This window comes from Mesoplodon mirus (genome assembly GCF_964341445.2).
Source record: "Mesoplodon mirus genome assembly, chromosome: 15".
Lineage (NCBI taxonomy): Eukaryota > Metazoa > Chordata > Mammalia > Artiodactyla > Ziphiidae > Mesoplodon > Mesoplodon mirus.
Window position 1 is genome coordinate 29,198,199 of NC_138991.1, and position 22,777 is coordinate 29,220,975.

The 22,777-nt window shown below is 52.8% G+C and overlaps 1 protein-coding gene across 1 annotated transcript in view; it reads left to right on the plus strand.

Annotated features, from left to right (window-relative positions):
• Positions 1-11,036: 11,036 nt before the first annotated feature.
• Positions 11,037-22,777, plus strand: part of EBF4 (EBF family member 4) — a gene marked incomplete at its 5' end in the record, with an annotated part of 55,496 nt that continues 43,755 nt past the window's right edge. Inside the window, 5 exons of the mRNA XM_082644655.1 lie at positions 11,037-11,351; positions 11,866-11,987; positions 21,698-21,854; positions 22,095-22,158; positions 22,331-22,386. Coding sequence (XP_082500781.1) covers positions 11,037-11,351; positions 11,866-11,987; positions 21,698-21,854; positions 22,095-22,158; positions 22,331-22,386 — 714 coding nt within the window. The remainder of the gene's footprint in view (positions 11,352-11,865; positions 11,988-21,697; positions 21,855-22,094; positions 22,159-22,330; positions 22,387-22,777) is intronic.

Here is a 22,777-nt window from a genome sequence, read left to right on the forward strand (position 1 = left end):
CATCATAGATGACACGGTAGCACTGGATTGCATTCTGAACGGCTCCTGCAAACTTCGTGTACCGTTCTACATTCAGGTCCTGTGCCTCGAAAACTAACAGTGCCTCCTCAGATAAAGAAAATCCCCTTGCCATTCCCCACCTCATGAATCTCTTCAGTTCTTCAGTTACTTCTTCTTCCTCTTGTCTCTCTTGGTCCTTTCTCTGGGCCTCCAATTCCATCAAGTCTTCATTAGTAAGCCCCTCGTGTTGCGCAGCAAGGAGTTCAATGAAGTCGTCCTCTTGCGGGACTAGCTGCAGCTTCTCGCTGAGGGTCACTAAGTTGCTGAAGACTTCTTTGGACTCTTCATCCAACTTCTCAAATCCATGAAAATCATGAACAAACTGTGGGCAAAGGGTCTTCCAAACCCCATTCATGGTGACGGCCGTAACCTCAAGCCAAGTAAAGTCGATGTTTTTTATGGCCTTGTAGATGTTATAGTCCTTCCAAAATTGTCACAAAGTTGTTCCCGATTCGTCACTCACCTTTACTGCCTGACGAAAAGTGTGACGTAAATAATATTTCTTGAAAGCCGCTATAACTCTTTGGTCCATAGGTTGGATAAGCGACATGGTATTTGGTGGCAGATGCACTACTTTGATATTGGGATGAAAGTCGTCCATGAATGGGGGGTGGCCTGGAGCCCTGTCGAGCAGCAAAAGAATGTTGAATGGATGTCCTTCTCCAAGCAATATTTCTCTACCTCTGGGATTAAGTGGTGGAAAAACCAGTCCTGTAAAATGGCCTGTGTAACACAGGCTTTGGGGTTATTCTTCCATACAACAGGAAGAGTAACCCTTGGCTATGTTTTTAAGGGTTCTTGGGTTCTCTGAATGATAAACTAAGAGAGGCTTCAGGTTCACATCACCAGAAGCATTGCCACCAAACAACAGAGTTAACCTATCCTTTGCTGCTTTATAACCTGGCATCAACTTTTCCTCCTTACTGATGTAACTTCAGTCTGACATCCCCTTCCAGTACAGTCCTGTCTCATCCACATTAAAAACCTACTCGGGTAAATATGTGCCTTCATCAATAATTTCTGGAAGTGTTTCAGGAAATTCCCAGGCAGCTACCGTATCTGCACTCGCTGCCTTGCCACTTACTTTTACATTCTGAAGGTTGGCTCTAGCCTTGAACCAATGAAACCAACCATGGCTGACATTAAAAGTTGCACCCTCTGATTCTTCGTTGTGTTTCTTCTTCAAGTCTTCATAAAGGCTTTTAGCTTTCTCTTAAATCAGCATTACGCTGAGTGGGACTTGACACTGATGCTGATCCTGTATCCACACACTGAGAAGTTTCTCCACCTCTTCCATCACTTTTCCATGCTTCCTCGATATTATTGTTGACATAATTGGCACAGCAGACTTCCCATGCCCCATGATCTTGTCCTTGTTCTTTAGAATCATGCCAATGGTTGAATGATTCATGTTATAAGAATAAGAGACGTCTACCATCTTTTTGCCTTGCTCCACTCTCTCAATTATTTTCACTTTTGTTTCCATCTTTATCACTTGTCACTTCTTAGCAGTACCAGCTACATCACCGCTGCTTTTACCCTTGCTTCTGGACATCCTGGGCTTGAAATAAAAATACTATACTACTGTACTCTATACAATACTTTACAGTAAAGTACACAAAGCACAACCACTTGTGTAGAGGATGCACGCATGTGACAATGGACGCCAGATGCGTGAACTAACTTACATGATTGGACATGGGAACACACGTTCGCATCTTTGGAAGTTTGCAACTTGAAGGTTCGTATGTAGTGGACTTACTGTATTCAAGAGCACACCTGACCTAGCTCTAACATTACATCTGGGTTTTACATGAAAGGGTGGCAGCAATCCCTTTGGGGAAATCTTTATTCCTCACTTCATCACCTGAAGCATAACTGCTAGCTCAACGGGACCCTCAGTTCACAGAGGGTCCCCTAAGTGCCTGCCTGGTCTTCAAGCACACCAGCAATGCCCAAGTTCAACCTCAGCATCAGCTATGCAGAATCAAAAACAGGTATGGTCATTCTGCTCAATGGACAGAACTCAAGGCAGTGCTCATAGTCCTGGCCAATACCTCCCCTGAAGAAACTTAGGACATTTTTACTGACTTTTGTGCTGTTGCCAATGGCCTAGCTGTCTTGTCTGCAGCTGGCAAATTAAAGGAATTCTTCTTTGGAGCTGCAAACTGTGGAAACAAATTCAGCTGCCAATCAGACAACCTGGGTCTCCCATGGAGATGCCCGTGGTAAGGGCCCTTCTCTAATAAGACCAACTTAAATCAAGCTGTTGATCCAGCCTGTACTGCCCATATAACCACCATCACTGCCTGGATCCATCCTTGCACCAGAAGCAGCAACACATCCACCATCATGGATGGGGCACAAAGTAAAGAACTGTATGTTTCTGATGCAGAAGCCACCACTACCTACCAGACTTGTGACACCTCCCAAAATTTGAGCTGTTTGTCTTATAGTAAAGAGGCCACATTGCACAGGGCATTGCTCCCACCTACTCCTGGATGATTGACTACCCCAGACCTTTGAGCCCTTCTTTGGACTATCGTTGGTGCCTCACTGCTCTGGGGCATATTTTCAAGTTACAGTGTTGCTGTTCTAGTCTGATCAGGAGACTCTGGCCACCACCATTGTGGCCCTTGTAACTAAGCCATGTCAAGTTTTTGGCTTTTCAGATCATCTACAGCCTGACAATGATGCACCCTTCGTTACAAAAGCCACTCAACCAGAGGCCAATAGTCAAGGTATCCGATGGCCGTGCCATACTCCCTACCACCTGCTGGCACCCTGTATTATTGAGCACTGGAATGGCCTCCTCAAAAATAAACTCAAAAACTTCTGACTACTTCCCTCATCTCCTTTTGTCCACATACTTCAGTGAGGCAGTGTGGTCACTGAATGCAGCCATCCCCAGACAAGGATCATCTCCTCTCAGCCATTTCCTCATTAATGATCAGGACAAAAAGGGTGGAGGAAGATTTGCGATTCTGACTATTCCTGGGCATGGTGCTTCTTTTTTCTCCCTAACAACAATCCCAGGCTAACCAAGGTGGTATACCCTCCAGGTGTCAGATTAGCAAAAGGGGGCCTAGGGGGTTCAAACTTTCAATCCGACTGGTACAAATGCACGTAATTTTCCTGTCACCTGAGTGGCCTTGCTTCCTACATGGCAACTAAGCTTGCAACTATTTGGTGACACTGCCCATGTGGCTTAACCACATGGTGATGCAAATCAGATTTAAGAACACATCTTAAACTGGAATGACACTTAACCTACTGGGGTGTGTGTTTGTATGTGGGCCATGGAATGTCTCTCCATCAGGGATGGGGAGTACTTTTTGGCCCATCTAATGCCTCCTATAATTATTGGCAATGACACCAAAGATCAGCAGATTAGTCTAAAATTCACTTGTGAGAATTTTAGTGGATAATAACCTGGGTTTAGACTATATCCTGGCTGTCTGAAATAAGACCTACTGATCCCCTTGGGATTTACAGATGACTGAATCTGGGATCCTGGGTGGCATGGTTGAAGCCAACACTTCAGGTTAGCCTCATCTTCCTTCTTGAAGTTCTATTGATAGTAGCCTTAATTAAATTCTGTATGAGACAGATTGAGCAGATTTGGTCTCAGCCTCTATTTGATCAGATTAAACAGTGTGGCGAATGGAATGGCATATTCATGTGAATTGTCAAGTTCAGCCAAGAATGTGTAGGGCCAATTGTTGAAAGAACTTGGACACCATAGGCCCTGCATATCACTGCACATTTTTACGTGGCATGCCAAGAATATAAGGTCCTGACCACTCTGCCTGCACTATTTCTCAGGGTTGTGTGTGCAGACAGCAACCTTAAGGAATAAAGTAATTTCTCTCTCCAGGACAAAGAGCTTGTTTATTGCCTTCTATAAAAGAGGTGGGTCCCCCATTCTCCTGTTGCTCAGATGCAACACAAACCCACTTGTACGCAGAGCACCCGCAGGGCTCCTTCACACTGCCCCTATGGGACTTGGGAGTGGGGGCAAGAGGAACTGATGCAAGCATGATGCTTTTGCTACTTGCTTTGCTTTGAGTAATAAAGTTCTCTGTCTCTGATCCAGGAATCTCATGTCTTCTGCCAGCATCCATGAAACAGTAACAGGTAAACCTATTAGCTTGAAAGTAGGGCAAAATCAAATTCCAAATACTTACATGCCATGGGGTGAAAGAAAATAAACAATAACTGCTGGAAAGAGCCTTAGGAGAAAGGGTGTCCTAGGGTGTTGCTTTAGTCTGCTCAGGCTGCCATAAGAAAATACCAAAGACTGGGTGGCTTAAACAAAGAGATTTATTTTCTTACAGTGCTGGAGGCTGGGAAGTCTAAGATCAAGGTGCTAGCCAATTCAGGTTCTGGTGAGTGAAACCGAGCAGAAGCCTGCAGAGCCTTCCCAGTGGCAGACCCCTCCGGGTCCCCAATTTCTTGTTTGTAAAAAAAAAAAAAAAAAGCCTTTAGTCTCCTAGGCCTTCCCCACATTCCAAAGAGCAGACTCAAACAGTTACTAGTTAGAGAAGTGAGGGAATACAGAGAATAAAGGAAAATCAGTCAAGCAAGAAAAGTAATAATAGCTTAAACAATAGTTCAGCCATAAAATAGAGTCACAGGACCCCTAGTTCCTCCTCAAGAGGTAAAAATACAATCTGACGCATATCTTTGAGTTGTTTTACAGAAACCAGGACCCCACTGGATAGAAACTGCTGACCACAAACACAAAGACCTTAGACTGTTTGGAGCCAGAAGATTAATGATTAAGATCCCCAAAACACCACCCTGTTACCTCACCACCAACCAATAAGAAGACTGTCCATGAGCTGGCCATGCACCCCACAACCCTTAACCCTAATGTTGCCTTTAAAAACACTTCCCTAAAAAACATTGAGGAGTTTGGGTCTTTTGAGCATTAACTACCCATTCTCCTTGCTTGGCGCCCTGCAAATAAAGGCTGTACTTTCCATCACCACAATCCAATGTCAGTAGATTTGCTTTGCTGCACATCAGGAGAGCAAACCCAAGTTCAATGTGGTAACATGAGGACTCTCTTCCTGGCTTGCAGATGGTTGCCTTCTTGCTGTGTCCTCACATGGTGGAGAGAGCTCTGGTATCTCTTCCTCTTCTAATGGCACAGCCCTATCAAATCAGGGCACCATCCTTATGACCTCATTTAACCTTTATCACCTCCTCACAGGCCCTGTCTCCAAATACAGTCACATTGGAAGTTAGGGCTCCAACATATGAATTTCAAAGGGACATAAACAATCGGTCCATAGCAGGTGTCATCCAGGTTTCAGTTAAGGCTGGAGATGAGAGAAACCTTTAAAAGATATGTTGAGAATATGAGGAAGTTGTTTAATTAGGGAGAAGGGTTCTGAAGGGTGTGGCAGATGTTTTTTGGGGTGAAGAAATGGTGGAGGATGAGTCAGGCAGGGCCAAGGAGAGACAGAGTATTATGGGACTGAATATGTGGCCTACCTAACTGTTCCTACCCAACTCCAGATCCTAAGGGAAGATTTAGGTTTGGGGGTGGGGGGTGGGGGGGCTTAAGCTTATACAGTTGGAGGGTGGCCCTTTAAGAAGAAAAATACATTACAAATACACAATTATATACAAGCATGGGAACACATTGCAAGGAGTTTGTGAAGGGCCTTGGAAAGGGCCTGTGTGGATGAGCTTAAGCCTCCTGGAGAATCAGCCTCTGCCAGGTCCTCTCCCCACTTCACCCAGAACAAGGTGAACAATGGCCCCCTCCAACCTACCCACTCCATTCCCCTGACCCCTACCCACCCTGCTCCACTTCAGGGGTGATGGCTTCCTTTCTTGTTGACCCCACAGCAATCAGAAAAGAAATTTGACCTTCCCCCTGCCAAGTTATATATATATAATTAAATCATGCACTAAATATAGCTGTTCACATAGTTCCATGAAGAAACAAAATGGCTAGGGCCATCCCAGAAGGCTTCCTGGTGGGTATGCCCCAGCTCTTAGCCTTCCTTCCTGCTGACTGAAGCTTACACAATTGGGGGTGGGGGCTAATGCTGTCATTTCAGACTTTCTGCCACTGCCTGTGGGTAGCTAAGGGGCAGCCCTCCAGGGATACTGCTGGTGCTGATACAGATGTAGGTTAGAAACCTGCAGGTCCTGGACCCTCTCTGAAACCTGGAGGATGAACAAAGGGTCAGCCCTGTGAAGATCTTGCTCCACAAGGGAAATGGTTCCTTTCCTCTTCCTCAGCAGGGACTGAGATTGAGATTGGTTGTCTTTGAGATGGTTTGTGATAGGAAGGGGTGTGAACAACTTGGAATATTGAGGGGACGCACAGCCTGTGCTCCAGCCCCGAGATTGAAGTTGGGAGTACAACTCTCCTGACAAAAGTGTCCACCATTGTGGCACCCATTGAGTTATTATATAAAATTGAATAACTCAGCCTCGATGCGGGGAATGGGATGGATCCTAAGGTCAAATAACAACTGTAGTGCAAGTTTTCCTGAAGCAGTTGAAGAGACCTCAGGAGGCAAAAGGGAGGAAGGCTAAGAGCTGGGGCATGCCCACCAGGAAGCCTTCTGGGATGGCCCTAGCCATTTTTGTTTCTTCACGGAACTATGCGAACAGCCATATTTGGTGTATGCTTTAATTTTTAAATTCTTCGTATATTTTAATTCCCATCAGGGAAGTTGACATGAAGTGGATCCGAGTGCTGACTTAACACTTTGGGGCCTCCAGGGGGCTCTATGGCCCAACACACAGTCTGGTCAAGGGCACTTCTGCCTAATGTGCCACTTCGGATTTGTTTTCTACAGTGCTGCACCCCCTTTTTTTTGGGGGGGGGAGAGAGAGAGAGAGAGAGATTCCGTTGATTTTTAAAATATTGTTTTAAGGCCCAGGCCTACAGGAAAAATCCCACGCTCCTCAGCATGGCACCCTAGGCACAAGCATGATGCTCCAGGTGCTAAAAGCTTCTACCTTGAAGCAAGTGCTGCAAACCCACTCGTTCAGCTCTGCCAGTCATTACAGATGCTGATTCTTCTGCCCAAGACCGCTTTCTCCCCTCTCAGGCTCAGGCCCTTCTTCTGTGCTGGTCCCAGTACTTGCATCTGCATCTTTATCAGCCTAGGTCACTCTGGGGTGACACTGAGTATTTACACATCTCCCACCACCACACTGTGGTACCCATAAGGACACAGCCTGTGTTTTAGGCTTTGCTTATTCTCTAGCACCAGGCACATGACAAGAACCCTTCCTGTGGTATGAGCACAAATGTCCATGATGGAGAAGGATGAGGTCAGAGGCTCTGGGCTGGTGGCCTGGGGTGAGCCTCTGCCTGGGCCAGAAAGGACTGGCGTTCTCTGCAGCCTTGGACCCAGCATCCTCTATCTGTCACTACCACCCCTCCAGCTCTCTGTGAACACAGCTACAGCAGGCCCCCAAATCCCTTTCTCACGAAGCTACAACGGTTTGAGAGGAGAACTTTGTCAAAGGAACTAAGATAAAAAATACAAAATAAAAACACACAAGGAGTTCCAAGAAACAGACTTCCCGGATCTAAAGCAGAGATACTTACCTCTGACTCTAAAAGCTGACCCAGAATTTGCCCTGCAGGGCCCAATTGGTATTCTCATCACCCAGGGCCTTGTCCATTGGTTCAGCGGCTCTAATCCAGAAGAACTTCTCAGGGGCTGCAGGCCCTGGGAAGCCTCAAACACCATCCTGGTTGGGTTCTTTCTAGTCCATGTGGTTAGATAGAAACCCACACAAGTCAGGAGCCCATCTCTGGGTTGAGTGACTCCCCTTTCTGCCCAGTTTAATTCTGAGCACCTATCCCCCAAATCTACCTTAGGAAGAGGCTTCTAGAACCATGAATACTTGCAACACCAAAGCCATTCAACCATCGTGAAAAGAATGTGGACCCCATTGCCTCCCAGAGAAGAAAGGTGTTGCAAAAGTGAGGGCACTGCAGCTGGAGGGCACAGCCAGAGTAGAGGCATGGAGTTGAGAGTGTGGGACCTGTGTCTGCATTTGGAAAACAGTAGATCTTCTGTGTCAGGCAAGCAAGGGACTCACTCACACAGCAAGGGGATGGAGGGAAGGCTGGCAAGAACGTTTGGATCAGACATCAGAGGGCCTAGAATGTCCCTAAACTAAGTCCCTAAATGTCTACTTGGGGAGCCAAGAGAGACACTTGGAAGTTTCTAAGCAGGTGATGGCTTGCTTTTAAAAACTGGCAGGAGGATGGAGGGTGGTTGGGGGTAGAAAGGTCGGGGCAAGAAGATACCTAAGGAGGCTGTCATCAGACTGGGGCAGATTCCTCTTCCAAGCCAGGGTGGAGTCCAGTGGAGGGCAAGTAAATTCATTGTTAAAGATATTCATTGTGGGCCCTGGGGTAGAGAGAAGGACAAGGAGGGAGAATCCTTAAGACTTGACAAAGAGGTGGCTATTGGGCAGGCAAGGAAAGTATCAGAGATGAACTCCTGGGCCCCAAACCTGGGGGGCATCAGGAGGAGGTGTCATAGACAGACACAGGGGAGCCAGGAGGAAGAGCTGGTTTGTGGGGAATGGGCATAAACGTGGCTGGGCATGTGGAGATGAAGCAGCCCCAACCCCGGCTCAGGGGCAGAGCTACTTGGGAGAGGGCCGCTCCCTGGAAGCAGGTGCTCCCCTCCTCCCCAAGGGCCAAGGACAGCTCTGTCCTCACCAGTGGATGTTCAGGACTGACAGAAGCAGATGGAGGCCCACACTAGGACATCATTTCCCCAAAGATGGCCCCTGAGACTGTGGAAAAGCCTGAGTTCTCTGAGAGAAGAAAGGGAGAAGGGAGCAGGACACAGCAAGCTGGGACGCACCCAGGGGTAAGAGGAGAGACGGTGTGCTCTGGTCATCAGGATGGCCTTCCCAGGTGTGTGGGGGAGGCAGGTGCGCCGAGCCCAGTGCTGTATGGGGGTCAGAGGGCCTGAGGCCGAGACAGGAACAAACAGCGGCAGAACTGGAAGGGAGCCAGACCAACAGGGCTTCAAGAGTGGCTTGCTGGGGGCTGGCAAGGCAGCCTTGGTGGAGTGCGCCTGTGAACTTTCTCAGAAACAGGAGTGGCACAAGTTGGAGGAGGAGGAGGCGGGGGCAAAAGGAGGGTTCTTTTAAGAATGGGGAGGTCTGAGCAGAGGAAAGGAGTATCAACACACAGATTGCATGGGACAACATCAGGAGGTGCAGAAGAAGGGACTGAGCAAAGAGGTCCCTGAGCCCACATGCTTCTCTGGGTGCAGGGGGAAAAGAGAATGGGTGAGAAGACTGAGAAAGGAGGAAAATCATGGACGGCTGAGAAGGCCAGCAGGATTCTGCCAAGATTCCCTGTAATCTCTCCAGTAAATAAGAGGTAGGCTGTCTGTTGGAAATTTTAGAGAGCCAGAGGTAAGTCTGAAGGTTGGAGAGAGGGGTGGAGCAAGTATGTAACAGCCTTGGGGGGTTTCTCTAGAGCATTGCTTCTCAAATGTAATGTGCATGCAGATCACCTGGAATCATGCTAAAAGGTCGGCTCTGATTTAGCAGGTCTGAGCAGGGCCTAAGATTCTGCATTTCTAACAAGCTCCCACTTAATGCTGAAGCTGCTGGTCCAGGGACCACACTGGGAGGAGCAAGGATTTAGAGTCAGATAAGGAGATGGAGAAAAAGACTGGTATAAGAATTCACCTTAAGGAGACACTACCTTTGATAATCTCCCCTGGGGTAAAAACTGAGACCTTGAGAAGTCTGGGTGGGAGTGACAGCCCCCGCAGGTGATGGGGACGGGGGCATAGGTCAGAAAAGGAGGTGGGGTGCCTCTGGGGTAGTAAGAGGCCCAGTAGTGGCCCTGGGACCTTCATTTGGGTCCATGTGGGGTGGACCACTAACTGCACACTTGGAGGCCCCCCAAAAGAGGATGGGAGTCAGCTGGGGCAGGAAGGTGATATTCCAGGGGTGTCTGAAAATGAAGCAGCAGGCTGGGTAGGCCACCCCCATGCTGTTCTGCAGGAAAGTGCTGGACTCATTCTGGGCTTGTTCAAAGCCTGGTCAGGACACACCAAGCCAGAATGTGGGGAGAGGGGCAGAAACGGCTCAGCCCTCGGGTCAAGGGCGAGATGATTTCTGGCCCGGGAACTAAGAGGAATGAAATCTGAGAGGGTAGATTCTCTGGCTGGGTAACAAGAGGAAGTGAGTCCTAACTCAGTATCCAACTTGCATCAAAAACCAAGAGGTGTCTGAAAGGCACAGGTTGGAAACGAAAATGCTTTAGTTTTTAGACCAGCCACGGACTGGACTACGGATGGGGGGTGCAAGGACTGCGCTCGGCGAGTCTGGGGCCCAGACTAAGGGAGAAAGGTTTGAGTCCCAGGCTGAGGTTAAACCGAGGTCAGGGGAAGGCGGACAGGACCAATGGGGAGAGCAAAGAACATCAGGAGTAAAAGCTTGAAGGCGTCAAAATGAGCGGCAAGTGCAGGAACCGGGCGTCGGCGTGGAGAGTACGGCGGGTACTTGGGAGACGAAGATGAGTGGAGAAGAAGCCGGGACTTCGTGCAGTGGCGACCCGGAGGCGGCGGAGGTTTCTGAGTGCGGCCCTGCTCGCTCCTCCGGCTTCGCCCGGGCTCCCCCGCCACGCAGCCCAGTCAGCTCCTTGCCCGGGCCTCCCGGGCCCACGCTGGTCCCTCCCGTTCCTTCCCGCGGCCTCGGGCAGGCCGCAGCCCCCAGCCCCGGCGACCGACTCGCCAGGGTCCGCCCCGCCGCGGCGGCCCGGGCCCGGCCGCTCCTCCCCCGATGATGTCACGTCCCTGGCCGCCCCTCGGCCGGCCGCGCCGCCCCGCCCCCGCCTCCCCCGGCCCCCAGTCCCCTGGGCCCGCCAGCTCCCGCCATCCCTCCTCCCGCCCGCTCTCCCTGCCTTCGGCTCCCGCTCCCCCGGGAGCGGCGGCGGCGGCGGCGGCGGGATGGCCCGGGCCCGCGGCCAGGGCCCGGGGAGCGGCGGGCGGCGGCGGCCGCGGCGGGGCGGCGCGGGAACCGGGCCCAGGGGGGAGTCGGCCGGGCTGCTGCTACTGCTGCTCCAGGTGCTGCCGCCCGGGGCTGCGGCAGGGCCGGGGCGCCGGAGCACGCGGGGCGCCGGCGGCGGAGGCGTCTGCTGGCCCGGCGCTGCCCCTGCCTTTCCTCGGGACGCACGGCTGCTGCTGCTTCTGCCGCCGCTACCGCCGCAGTCGCCGCCGCCGCCGCCGCCAAGCTCCGCGCCCGCAGCCTCCTCCTCCTGGATGGTAATCAGCGTCCCGCGCCGGCGCCGCGGGCGGGTGGGCGGGAGGTGGGGGCGGCGAGGGGGAAAGGGCGGGCAGCCCCGCGCCCCCGCCTCGCCTGAGGCAGTTCAAGGGGCGCTCGGGCCCCCCCCTCCGACGACCGCGGCCCTGGGCAGCCGCCAGAGCGCGCCTCTAGGGCGCCTCTGCGCGGACCGGGTGCCGTCTCCGCTCCCCTCCCTCACCGCCCCGCGCTCAGTCAGCCCGCCGGCGCTCAGGCCGCGGGGAAATCCCTCCATCTCCCCGCCCCGCGCCCCGGGAGGGGAGGGGACGGCGCCGGCGCTCGCGGACCCGCTTTCTCCGAGGGAGCGCCCAGGAGGCTGGCGCGCACTGAGCGGCCGGGACTGGCGCTGCGCTGCGCTCCTGCAGGCGCCGGGTGCCGTCGGGCGGGCGGAGCTGAGACGCCCCGCAGCCTCGGCGGGACCGGATCCCCGGCTGTGGGAGCGCCCACCGACTGCGCGCCCTTATGTTTCCTGCGCAGGACGCTCTGCCCCGCGGCGGGCTGAACCTGAAGGAGGAGCCGCTGCTGCCCGCCAGCCTGGGCTCGGTGCGCTCCTGGATGCAGGGCGCGGGCATCCTGGACGCCAGCACCGCGGCGCAGAGGTAAGCGCTCGGACGCGACAGGGCGCGCTCGGGTTGGACGACTCCGCGCCGCCTTCTCTCAGCTTGCTGAGCTGCTGGGGCGAGGGGTTGGAGGGAGCCGCAACTCTGCACTGTCCCGGCAAGCTCTTGTGCCCACCTCGCCCTGAGCGCCTCTGCTTCTTCCTGAGAATGTGGGGCGGGCCGGGGCGGGGCTTCTGCCTCCACTCCTGGATGTCCCGGCTCTGATTTCTGACTACCGCTCGCTGGCCCAGCCGTCCACGGCTCTAGAGGGGGAGGTCTCCCGGCTGCCTGCAGTCCCACAGCCACCAGCTGTTAAGGAACTGCTGACCCCTCCTTCTCAGGCAGTTAAGTGCCCCTCCTTGTCGAGTTCCATAGATCTCGGACAGGAAAGGCACGAAACCCAGCCCCCTTTCTGCTTTCTCACATCCCTCAGAGTTGGAGGATGGGGACGTGTGGAGCTGGAGAAGCGGCTGGTGGGGAAGAGATGAGGTGGGCAGTCGGCTTGGTGGAATGATTGGAGCTGAGGATGGGTCAGGGCCGATCAGGTCCCTCCAGGTGTTTTTCTGGTGGGTCCTACCCGAGGCAGGGGGTCCCTGGGAACCCAACACCCATACCCATCTCCTCTGACTCCTTTGCAGGAGTCTGGGCAGGGAGCCTGGGTGGGGGATGGACTCCTGGATTTGGAAAGGAAGCATAATGGTTCGTTGACCAGCCCCCAACAGCACCTGGGCTTTTTGTATCCCCAGTTGTGAGCAAGGGGAGGGGAGGTTAGACATCCTACCTGGAGTTCTCAGTGCCTGGGACTAGGGAGGTGCTGCCTCTGCAGACACATGGGACACTTGGGAGCTGGGCTTCCCAGAGGTCTGAGCAGCTGCTTGTCCAGCAGCTGGAAGGGATTCTGCTGGGGGGTTTCCAGGGCAGACCAGACCTGGATGCCAGCCACACATTCACATCCCCAATCCTGTTCAGGGGATACCACCCCACCACCAACCCCAACCTCACCCCTTAACAGACACACACCTTGTTTCATGTTCAAACTGAATGGTGTTCCTGCATTCCTGTGCTTTCATGACTGTCCAGAGGGAGCACCGGGGCCTCTCTCTGGAGCTCACCTTTTTAGGAAGAGAAAGGGTCTTGCCTGCGAATTAATATCCATATTTTTACTCATGATATAACTTTTCTAGAAAAAAAAGGAAAATAGAAAACAAAACCTCATCTCTCTAAATAGCTACTGTCAATAATTTAGTGTATTTCCTTCCCATCTTCCCATTAACATATTTTTTCCTGTGTTATACATACAATTCTGTATCCTGTTTGTTTTTCTTTTGGTTCTGGTTTTTCACTTAATTTGAGATGGTCAATTTCTTTGTCTTTTTCTCCACCACCGCCTTTGTGGTGAGAGCTCCTTGTAAGAGAGGATGAAGTGTTCCAGTGGGGCCTCACGGTTTAAGGTTCCTATTTCTCTCTGATGCTCCCCTCTGTCCCTGTCAGCAGGTTTGATGAGCAGGAAGCCGATGGGAAAGAGGCAGTGCCCTTGTAGCCTGTGTGGGTGCAGGAAGTGTGGCGATGAGGCTCTTCCCATGAGATTGGGCTTCAGCAGTGTTGTCTGCACATGGGGAAGAGGTCTTGAGTGGGGTTGAGGTGTCCAGTCTGAGTCCCCAGGGCCGCATCACCAGGACTCAGAAGGCCTCCCCAGTTTGAGGAGAGGAATTTCTTCAGGCCTGGGCTGCTCATCTCCAAGTCCAGAGGCTTCTCTGTCTCAGGACACAGATTGGGAGCCCCCACACGTTTGGTTGCCTCTGGGCACCTCCTGCTGATGGGAGCAGGTGGGAGGTACTTCTTTCTCATTCTTCCTGAGATGCCATCATCTCATCCGTTGGTTCTTGATCCTCCATCAGTCCTCTGTTCGGGTCTTTTCATCCTAGGACAACAATGGCAGGAATTCCTTTCCCTGCCCCACCCCCCTCTTCCACCTCCGAAGGCTCCTCTCCCTCTGTCTCCGAGGAACTTGCCCTGGAACGCTCCCTGCAAGGCTGCTTGGGGTCTGACAGCTCTCTTTGATGCTCTCTTTGCCTTCACCCCACAGCCGCCAGCTTGTCAAGGCTTCTGGACGGTGCCTCTGGGTCCTATTCCTAATCACAGTGCCCACGGCCAGCTCGTAACCATGACACACACTCTTGCCCTCCATGACTTTCCACTCTGGCTTGAAGGTTAACCCCAGTGTATCACCTCAGCCTGCTAGCCCACTGTCCCAGCCTCCCACCTCGCCCCCCCCCAAACCGTCTGCCATGCACCAGGGGCCAAAGAAACATTTCCAAAGAACTCTTCTGTGATTGTGTCCCTCCCCAATTAAAAACTTCAGTGACCCACACACACACACTTCCTCCCAGATACTCAGCATTCAGGGCCCATCACAGTCTGATCCCAAGCTTCCTCTCAGCCTCTGTATGACTCTTGGAATCCAACGATGTCTCTTGAAACAGTTCCCCTGCTCCCAGCACCCACACACCCACCGAATAAAATCTTACAACCTCTGGGACCCTCCCCCCGCCAGCACCTTCTCTCTCTGTGCCCTCCCATCCGGCCCAGGGGAGCAGTTCTTAGTGCTGTCTAAGGATGCTTATCACAGGCCAGAGTCAGCTGTGCCCTGCCTGTCCTGGGCTTCCTTGCCCTGCCAGCCTACACCTTCTTTCAGGGCATGGATGGTGGCTCATTCATCCTCGTGTCCACAGCACCAGGCTCGAGCAGTCAATAGGGGGTAATGAGTATCTGCTGCAGGAAGCAGGAGTGCATGTTTGAAGGTTACTAAGTCCATTTTTGTTGGGCTCCGCTGTCCACGTTGGTGATCTACCTGACCCCAGGAACCAGGTACTGGAGCAGCTGCTGCTGCCCAGCTTTACAGCGCCAGGGTTTTTCAGAAGGTGGAGAAGGAGGAGAAAGCCCAGAGCCTGCTAAGATCAGTGAAGGAGGGCCTGCCAATAGGAAGGAAAGTTCTGAGCGAAAGAGGGGTAGAGAGAAAAGAGAGGCTGCATACCATACACTGGAGGTAAGAGGGAAGGCCGGCAGGGTCTTCCTGGTGGGGAACTCTGCACAAGGATCCCTGGCCTACCCTGGGCCAACAGGACTTTATCTCTCAGCACAGAAGCAGTTCTTCTCTCCTTCTGATGTGACTCCCAGCCTGGGGAGACTCCTGGAGCACCCACGCTAGCCCTCCCCCTTGAGCTGGTCCCAGAACACTAGCTGGGCCCTGAGAGGGAAGCCAGCTGGGGCTGCGTTTCCTGTAAGCAGCAGCAGGCTAGCATCCCTGCTAGGAAATGCTTTTGTTTGCTTTAATAATTAATAGCTCTTCCTCAGCCTGGGACCTGGCAGGCAGGCCTGTGGGTGGGTGGCGAAGGGGGTGGGCACAGAGAAGCAGGGTGGACAGTCTTTGGGTAGAATTGAGAGCAAGAGGAAACATGGGAGAGCTGGCTAGTGAGATCCTCCCCTCCCCCATCATCCAGGGATCTGGTGGCTGAGATAATTTCCTGGGGCAAGTGAGCAAAGCCCCTGCTGGGGCAGTGGGAGCAAGGGATATGAAGCAGCCCCAAAGCCTCATCTCCGGCAGGCCCTTCTAGACCCAGGTTCTGGGCAGCTGCCTCTAGGCACCAGGTCCTCCTGCCTGCACTGTCGCATTGTTGGGGTGGGTTCACCCCAGTGAGCCTCTGCTTTTATCTTCCCAGGCTCTGGGCTAGGCCAGTAGATCTTGGCTGGAGTCAGGAATGCCAGGCCCAGCTTGATGATTATCAGCAGTCCCAGGGACCCAAACGATGCCTGCAGGGAGAGCCACAGCCAGTGGGATGCTTGGAGGAAGAGAGGATGCAGAAGAGAGGAAGGTGGGACTTACGCAGCCATGCTAGGATGGGGAAAAGGAGATCTAGATTTAGCAGAGACAGTAGGGAAATCTGAGACAAAGGCTGAGCTGCAGGAAATACACACTTCTACTCCTTCCACTTCCAGGGTGGAGGGGGGATCAAAAAGGAGCCTCCCCCAACTGCTGATAACAGCAGGGCTCCTCCCCATTTCCCCAGCATCCCAGATTCCAAGATGGATCAGGCCCAAGCCAAGGCACTGCTCGGAACCTTGGGCTGCCAAGGCAAGCAAGAGTTAGCATTTAGTAGAGGGCAGAGGGGTGCAGGGGAGACAAAGGCCTGAAGGTGCCTCTTGGGGAAGGCCAAAGCTCTGGTCCCGGCCATCCTCCTCTGTGGGATTTGAGATGCTTGTTTTAAATTGCTAGCACTTATAATAAGTACCTAATCAAGGATGTAAAGACTTATGAATGGCCTTCTGACCCGAGAGCAGAGACTGACTGTGAGGGAGGCGTCGTCTGTCCTAGACAGCTGTGGCGAGGTCCAGCTGCTGCAGGAAGGTTTCTGGGGCATCTTGCTCAGCCTCGAAAAGGAACATCTCCAGGGACTCCTGGGTGGCCAAGCAATAGCAGCCAGACAACTCTGCAGCCCCCAGATGCCCCCAGATGCATCCCCCTGTACTCTGAAGCACAGTTACCTGAATGACTCAGGCTGTGAAGGTCAGGTTGCCCTTGGTGACACCTTTAACCTGGATTCCCAGCTCAGTACTCAGGAAGCCCCCACACACCCATGCTCGGATGTCCTCCAACCAAAAAAATAGCTGTGCACACCGAAGCTTTTCTGTCCCAGTCTCCTTTAATTTGGGGGCTATTTCAGAAGATGGGAAGGGGGTGAGTGGGCCCTGGTGGAAATATGAAGATGAGCACTTTCTCCTCCCACATCCGTGCTCTTTACAGCAGCACATGCCCCACCGCCTCGGCACACTCTGGAGTTGATAGGAAAGTGTTTTGAACATTTTGTTGAAAACAATCTTTTTAAGAAAGCAAGGAGATGTGTAAATCGTTTGGGAGTCTTACAAAAGTGGTTAATGTGGCTGTTTTCATCACTCAGCTGCATTTACCTGGAAGAGGCGCGTATGTGGCATGCTTTGTGCACTAATCACGCTAAGTGAATGAGACGTTTCTGAATTATAGCCTCTAGCAATATACGCGCCAGGTGAGGCAGTTCTCGTGCATATTGCCAGGCTGTACGCAGGCCCTTGGGCTGTAGCTTTGCTGGCTTCCATCACACCGCAGGTCTCTGGATGGCTGGGAGTTGCTACCCCACCCACGTCCCTGGGGACCCTTGGGAAGGGTCTGCTTCCTCTGCCAGCAACTGCCTCCTAAGACTCTTAGATGGCCAGAGCCTGCTCCACCCACCTGCACAACAGGCCAGAAGCACCTGAGAGATGATGCCCCAGAAGTCCTCAGTCAGTGACTGGAGTTGGACGATGAAGACCCCAGCTCCCTTGCTCAGCCCTCTGACTAGCTGAAGCACGTGTTCTAGACTTGTTTCCAGAGCTCCCTGGGGGCTGAGCTACAGCTGCCCACAGTGGTTACTCGTGGATAATGCACCTGTTAGGGACTGCCTTTCCTTCTCTCTCTCACTCCCCACACCCGCCAGGGTTTCCTGGAATCACCTCCCACATAAAGTGTTCACATATGAATCCTTGTCTCAGCGTCTGCTTCTGGGGAAACCCAGATAAAACACTTACCTCTCCAGACTTCTGGGGCTCTCCTCCTGCCTCTCTCCCTTCTTCCAGATAAAGGATTCCTATCAATAAACATCCTTGCAGTTTCTCTCCACACCCCAGTGGGTGTCTTGGGCCACCCCACTTTGGAGACCACAGAATGAGAGACCTTGGCCTTCATCCACATCTCTGCCTCTAAGGTACTGTGGGAGCACATGTCTTCTCCCAGGGTGCCCCAGCAGGCCTCTCAGACCTCTCCATGGCCCGGGTCTATCTTCTGAGCTGTTTGAGCATATTTCTGTGTCTCTTTCTGTTCTTTAATCTTGGTTTGCTTTCTCATTACAAGAGCATCAGCTCCTCCCAAGGGGAGAAGAGCAGAAGTCTCCCCCTCCCCCTCCCCCTCCGCACCCTCTCCCTTTGCAGCTTGCAGCTCTGCTCAGGGATGCTGATTGGTCACCCACTGCACGGGCAGGTAGGTGGTGGAGGTGCCTGGGGGAACCAGGAGAAGTCCAGACAGACCTGCATCTGGCACTCTAGCTGCTGTTCTAATCCTCATGTCCTTCTCTGTGTTCATAGGAAATACGAGGATTTCTTTAAACCAAAACCTTTTCCATTTCAGCTTGGTCTTCTCACTTGTCTCACAGGGGTATGAACAGGGTAAACTGGAGACATTCGCAGACCAGGAGCAGTCCTGGGCATGCCCAGCAGGGGTCTTGCCTGTTCTGCCGTCCTCTCCTGGTCTGCTTGGGGTCATATTGTTCTGCTGTCGTACATGATAGTGATCCCTGTCCCAGAGCTATAAACTAGCCGCCTCTGTCCCATTGCTTTGCGTGGATGTGTGTGATTGTGCCTCAGACCCACTAAGCAAGGTGGAGAATGGAGGCTGATCCCACTGTGGAGTAGGACAGTGCAGCCCCTTGATGCCCTGCAGCTGGCAACACTGGCTACTGGTCCACAGACCCCAGGCAGGGATACCTGTTCCCTTTCCCCTCCCCTGGTCCCCGCAACCACTCTCCCTAGGAATCCCCTCCTGCTGAGAGGGAAGGCCCTGTGAAGGGAGCTTGGCTTGGGGCTTAGGGCAGACTTCCCAGGTCTGGTCCTTAGGAGCCTGGTAGGAACCCCAGGCAGCCAGGACCCAGGACTGACTGGTATTTGCCAAGAGGGATGGATGGGAGAGGAAGCTCAGCATTATTGATTGACTCTTGGCCTGGGAAGTACAGGAGTGTCTGTGTAGATAGGGTATGTTGAGGGGTCCAGGGGATTGTGTTCTTGCTCAGCCTCCACCCCTCCTCTGTTAAGGCTTCTTTCTTTCATTATACACTCTCTCCCCACTGTCTGAGAGCCTTCCAGGCACCTTTCCTGGGCTAAATGACAGAGTAAAGGGCAGAGTGATCTGGGATGGCCCCACAGCCCATCTCCTTCTGACCTTATCTACCCCCAAGTGGTCCTGTCCCTGGGGAGCCTCACTGCCCCTAAGCTGGTCCTGGGGGCTGGAGGGAGGAGTCAGGGTTGCTGCCTCATTAGCATATTCATCAACAGTAATCAGGGACCTGCTGTGATCAAAGCTGTCTTCAGGCTTCCCTGCCTCTTGGCAAGTGGGAAGCGGGAGGGTCAAGGCCTGGGAGGGTCAAGGCCTGGACGTGAAAGGACTGTAAGCCTGAGGCTGAGGAGAAGAGAGGGACACCGAGGAAGGAGGGAGGAGGATGATCCTGGAGCAAGGAACGTGTAGAAATAACCTTTGGTGGGGAAGAGAAGGTGTTGGTGGCCCCCTCCTCATCTTGATCAGGGACAAGCAAGACCTGTCACTTCTGCCTCCAAAATTAGCATTTTACATGGACGACTGAGGCTCCCAAGCAGGCTTTCAAGAGGAGGAACGGTTTTCATTTTATTGTTTATGTATTTACTGTAATCTGTATGAGTAAAAACACAACAAACTTCTGAAACCCATGACATTTCAGATATTATGGCTTTGCAAGAAGCCAAGTAAGAGTAAGTTGATTTAAAATTATACGAAGAAAAATATTAAGTAGTGATGAGTATGGCAGATGTTGTCACAGTGGCATGTCCATGATGGGACTCTGGTCTAAATGGCTCTCAAGACAGTTCCATCATTCTCATCCTCGCCTCTGCATCCCTGCAGCAGCCTCTCACTTTTCTGCCACACTGTGCCCTCCTTGCTTACAGCATCTTCTAAGCCCTGCCTGACTTCAGAGCCTTCTGGTGGCCTTTAGTCATACTTCCCAAACCACATCCCTCCACCAAAATGCTCTGTAGTCATGGCGTGTTAGTTACCTGTTGCCACATTAAAAAAAATCACCCCCAAACTCAGCAACGTAAAACAACATTCATTATCTCACACAGTTTCTTAAAGTTAGAAATCAGGGAGCAGTGTAGCTGGGTAGTTCTGGCTCAGGGTTTCTTATGAGGCTTCAGTGATCTGAAGGCTTGACTGGGGCTGGTAGACCTCACACAGCTGATCAGTTAGTGCCGGCTGTTGGCAGGAGGATTCAGTTCTTCTCCATGTGGACCTTCCATAGGGCTGCTTGAGTATCGTCACAACACAGCAGCCAACTTCCCCCTGATGACTAATCCAAGAGAGTGAACAAGGCAGAAGCCACGTGTCTTGTATGACCCAACCTTAGAAATTGTATGCTATCGCTTGGGGCATATTCTATTGGCCACACAGACCAATCCTGATACAGTATGGGAGGAGACTATATAAGGACCTGACTACCAGGAGGCAGGGATCATGGGGAACCATCTTGGAGGCTCGCTACCACATGGGGAGCACTGGCCTGAGCAGGTCAAGGAGGGTCCATTCCTGGAGGGTGTCCCAGGGCCCCCCACATACACTTGTGTATGCATTTCCCAGCAGTTGTGGCTATAGCACTCCTTTATAGAATGAGGATCTGGAGCCATGAGAGAGCTAAAGAACACACTTTGGAAGACCTTGACCCAGAGAAGAAAGTCTAAACTCCATGGCCTGGTTTTTGTATGCATGGATAGTCTGGCACTTCCAATAAAACCTTTTCTCTCCTCACTTCACTCTTTGAAGTGGTCCAGTGACACTAACCCTCATACCTACAGCCATTTCTTATGCTGTTAGTTCTGCCCTTTTGCCTCCTGCCCCTGTTGAGCTCCTATTCATTCCTCGAAGGCCAGGGGGAAGGCCGCCATCACCATGACATCTTCCCTTCATCACGCACAGAAAGAATTAATCTTTTTTCCTTTGCTTTTACCGTTTTTTATATAGTGACATCTCTTAAGGGACACCCACCACTCTGTCTTGTGTTGCAGCTCTCTGTATCTGTCTTCCCTCCCCTTCCAGGTGTTTCACTCTGGCCCCACGTGGTGCCATGTGGCCAGCGCTTGGTACATCATTGGGGTTCAGGAAATATTTGGTGAATAGGGCCTTGGTTCTTCTCTTCGTCCTGCTCTCACCCTGGCTTTGCTTCTGGGACTGGTTTCTGATGAGCCAGGAGAAAGCAGGGCCAGACCAGAAGATCCTTCTGCCCAAGGGAGCCAGTGGTGTCTTCCTTCAAGCATGGAGGCAGGTCCCCCATACCTGGGGAGGACATTCCCACCTTCAGCCATAGCCCAGGGTCCAGGCTGGCCAGACTAGTGGCCCTGAGCCAGTTCAATGTCTCTTGAGAGTCTGATGGACTTCATCATCTCCCAGGCAATACCGTAGGCTCATGCACATAGCCAGGAGCTGGGGTACAGTGGGATATTCATTCCAAAACCTCCTAGCTTCCCCTTGAGGCCCTAAAGGGCAGTCACAGGAGCCTGTGGTCAGTAAGATGGGTTGCTTGTTCATTTGGTTTTAGAGATCAGCCTTCCAAAATGTGAGGCCCAGGGAAAAGTCTGGGAAGGAGTCTGTCAGGGATGCCTCTGTTGTCACCTGTTTTGCTGCTTATTCCCATGGGAGCAGGCTGGGGTGACCTCAGGGCTGGGAGGCCTCTTCTAGAACTGAGATGGCCCTGGCAAGGGTGGAATGGGCCCATCCAATTTCTTGCCCAAACTCTTGACACATCAGAGCCAAGTCTTGGCCAGCCCACCTACCTGGTCAGAGGTGATGGGGTCTTTCTCTCTGGAGGGCACTTCCAGTGGTTTCCCAGCAACTTTCCTCCCCACAGTGGCGTGGGCCTGGCACGAGCACATTTTGAGAAGCAGCCCCCCTCCAACCTCAGGAAATCCAACTTCTTCCACTTCGTGCTGGCCATGTATGACCGGCAGGGGCAGCCAGTGGAGGTGGAGCGTACAGCTTTCATCGACTTTGTGGAGAAGGACCGAGTGAGAGGCTCATGGGCTCGCTGGGAAGGAACAGGGTGGGGGGGTGGGGAGGGTTTCAGGGAACCCCCTCCCACTGGAGCAGATGATGGATAGGTGGTGGAGGAGTGGAGAAGGGGGTGGTAAATGGATGGGAGGGAGCGGGGGGAGGGAGGAAGGTTGGGTGGGAAGGGAGTTGGGGGGAGGGGGGTGGCTGGAGGATCCCTGGGAGCACCAAGCATCCTCCCAATCTTGTCCCTGCAGGAGCCCGGGGCTGAAAAGACAAACAACGGGATCCATTATCGCCTCCGGCTGGTATATAACAACGGTGAGTGAGGCCCACTGCCCACTGGGTACCGCAGCACCATGTGACACTTGGTGCCCCACTGTCAGGGTGGAGGGGGCCTGGCTTCAGCGGGGGAGGGTGTGGGGTGTGTTCAGTCATCGGAAGCCACAGGGGCTCCCCAAATAGCAAGCCCTCTCCGCCTTTCCACCCTTAGGACTTCGGACAGAACAGGACCTCTATGTGCGTCTCATTGACTCCATGTCCAAGCAGGTGAGCCAGCCCAGGGGATGCTCAGGCCTGTCCAGCCCCTTCTCTGACCCCCATCTCTCTGTGGTCTGAGCAAGCATCCTTGTCCCTGCCCCCACCTCCCCCATGCCCTCATCCTCACCTGTCTAGCTGTCCACAGTTCTCACCACTGTCCACAGGAGGAGGATGTGTAGCTTTTGCCCTCTAGACAAGAAAAAGACAATATTTGTTCAACGACTTTGTCTTAGGTCCTGTTATCTAGAAGTTCAGCCTAGACGGGGATTCAGGTACACGTGGTTTATTGGGGAGGAGGGGAGAAGCTCTCAGAAGGGGAGGGAGGAGAAGCAGGACAGGGCCGGGGATGCTCAGCAAGGATGTGGTCTCAGCTGGAGTCTAGCCTCAGCCTGATCCACGA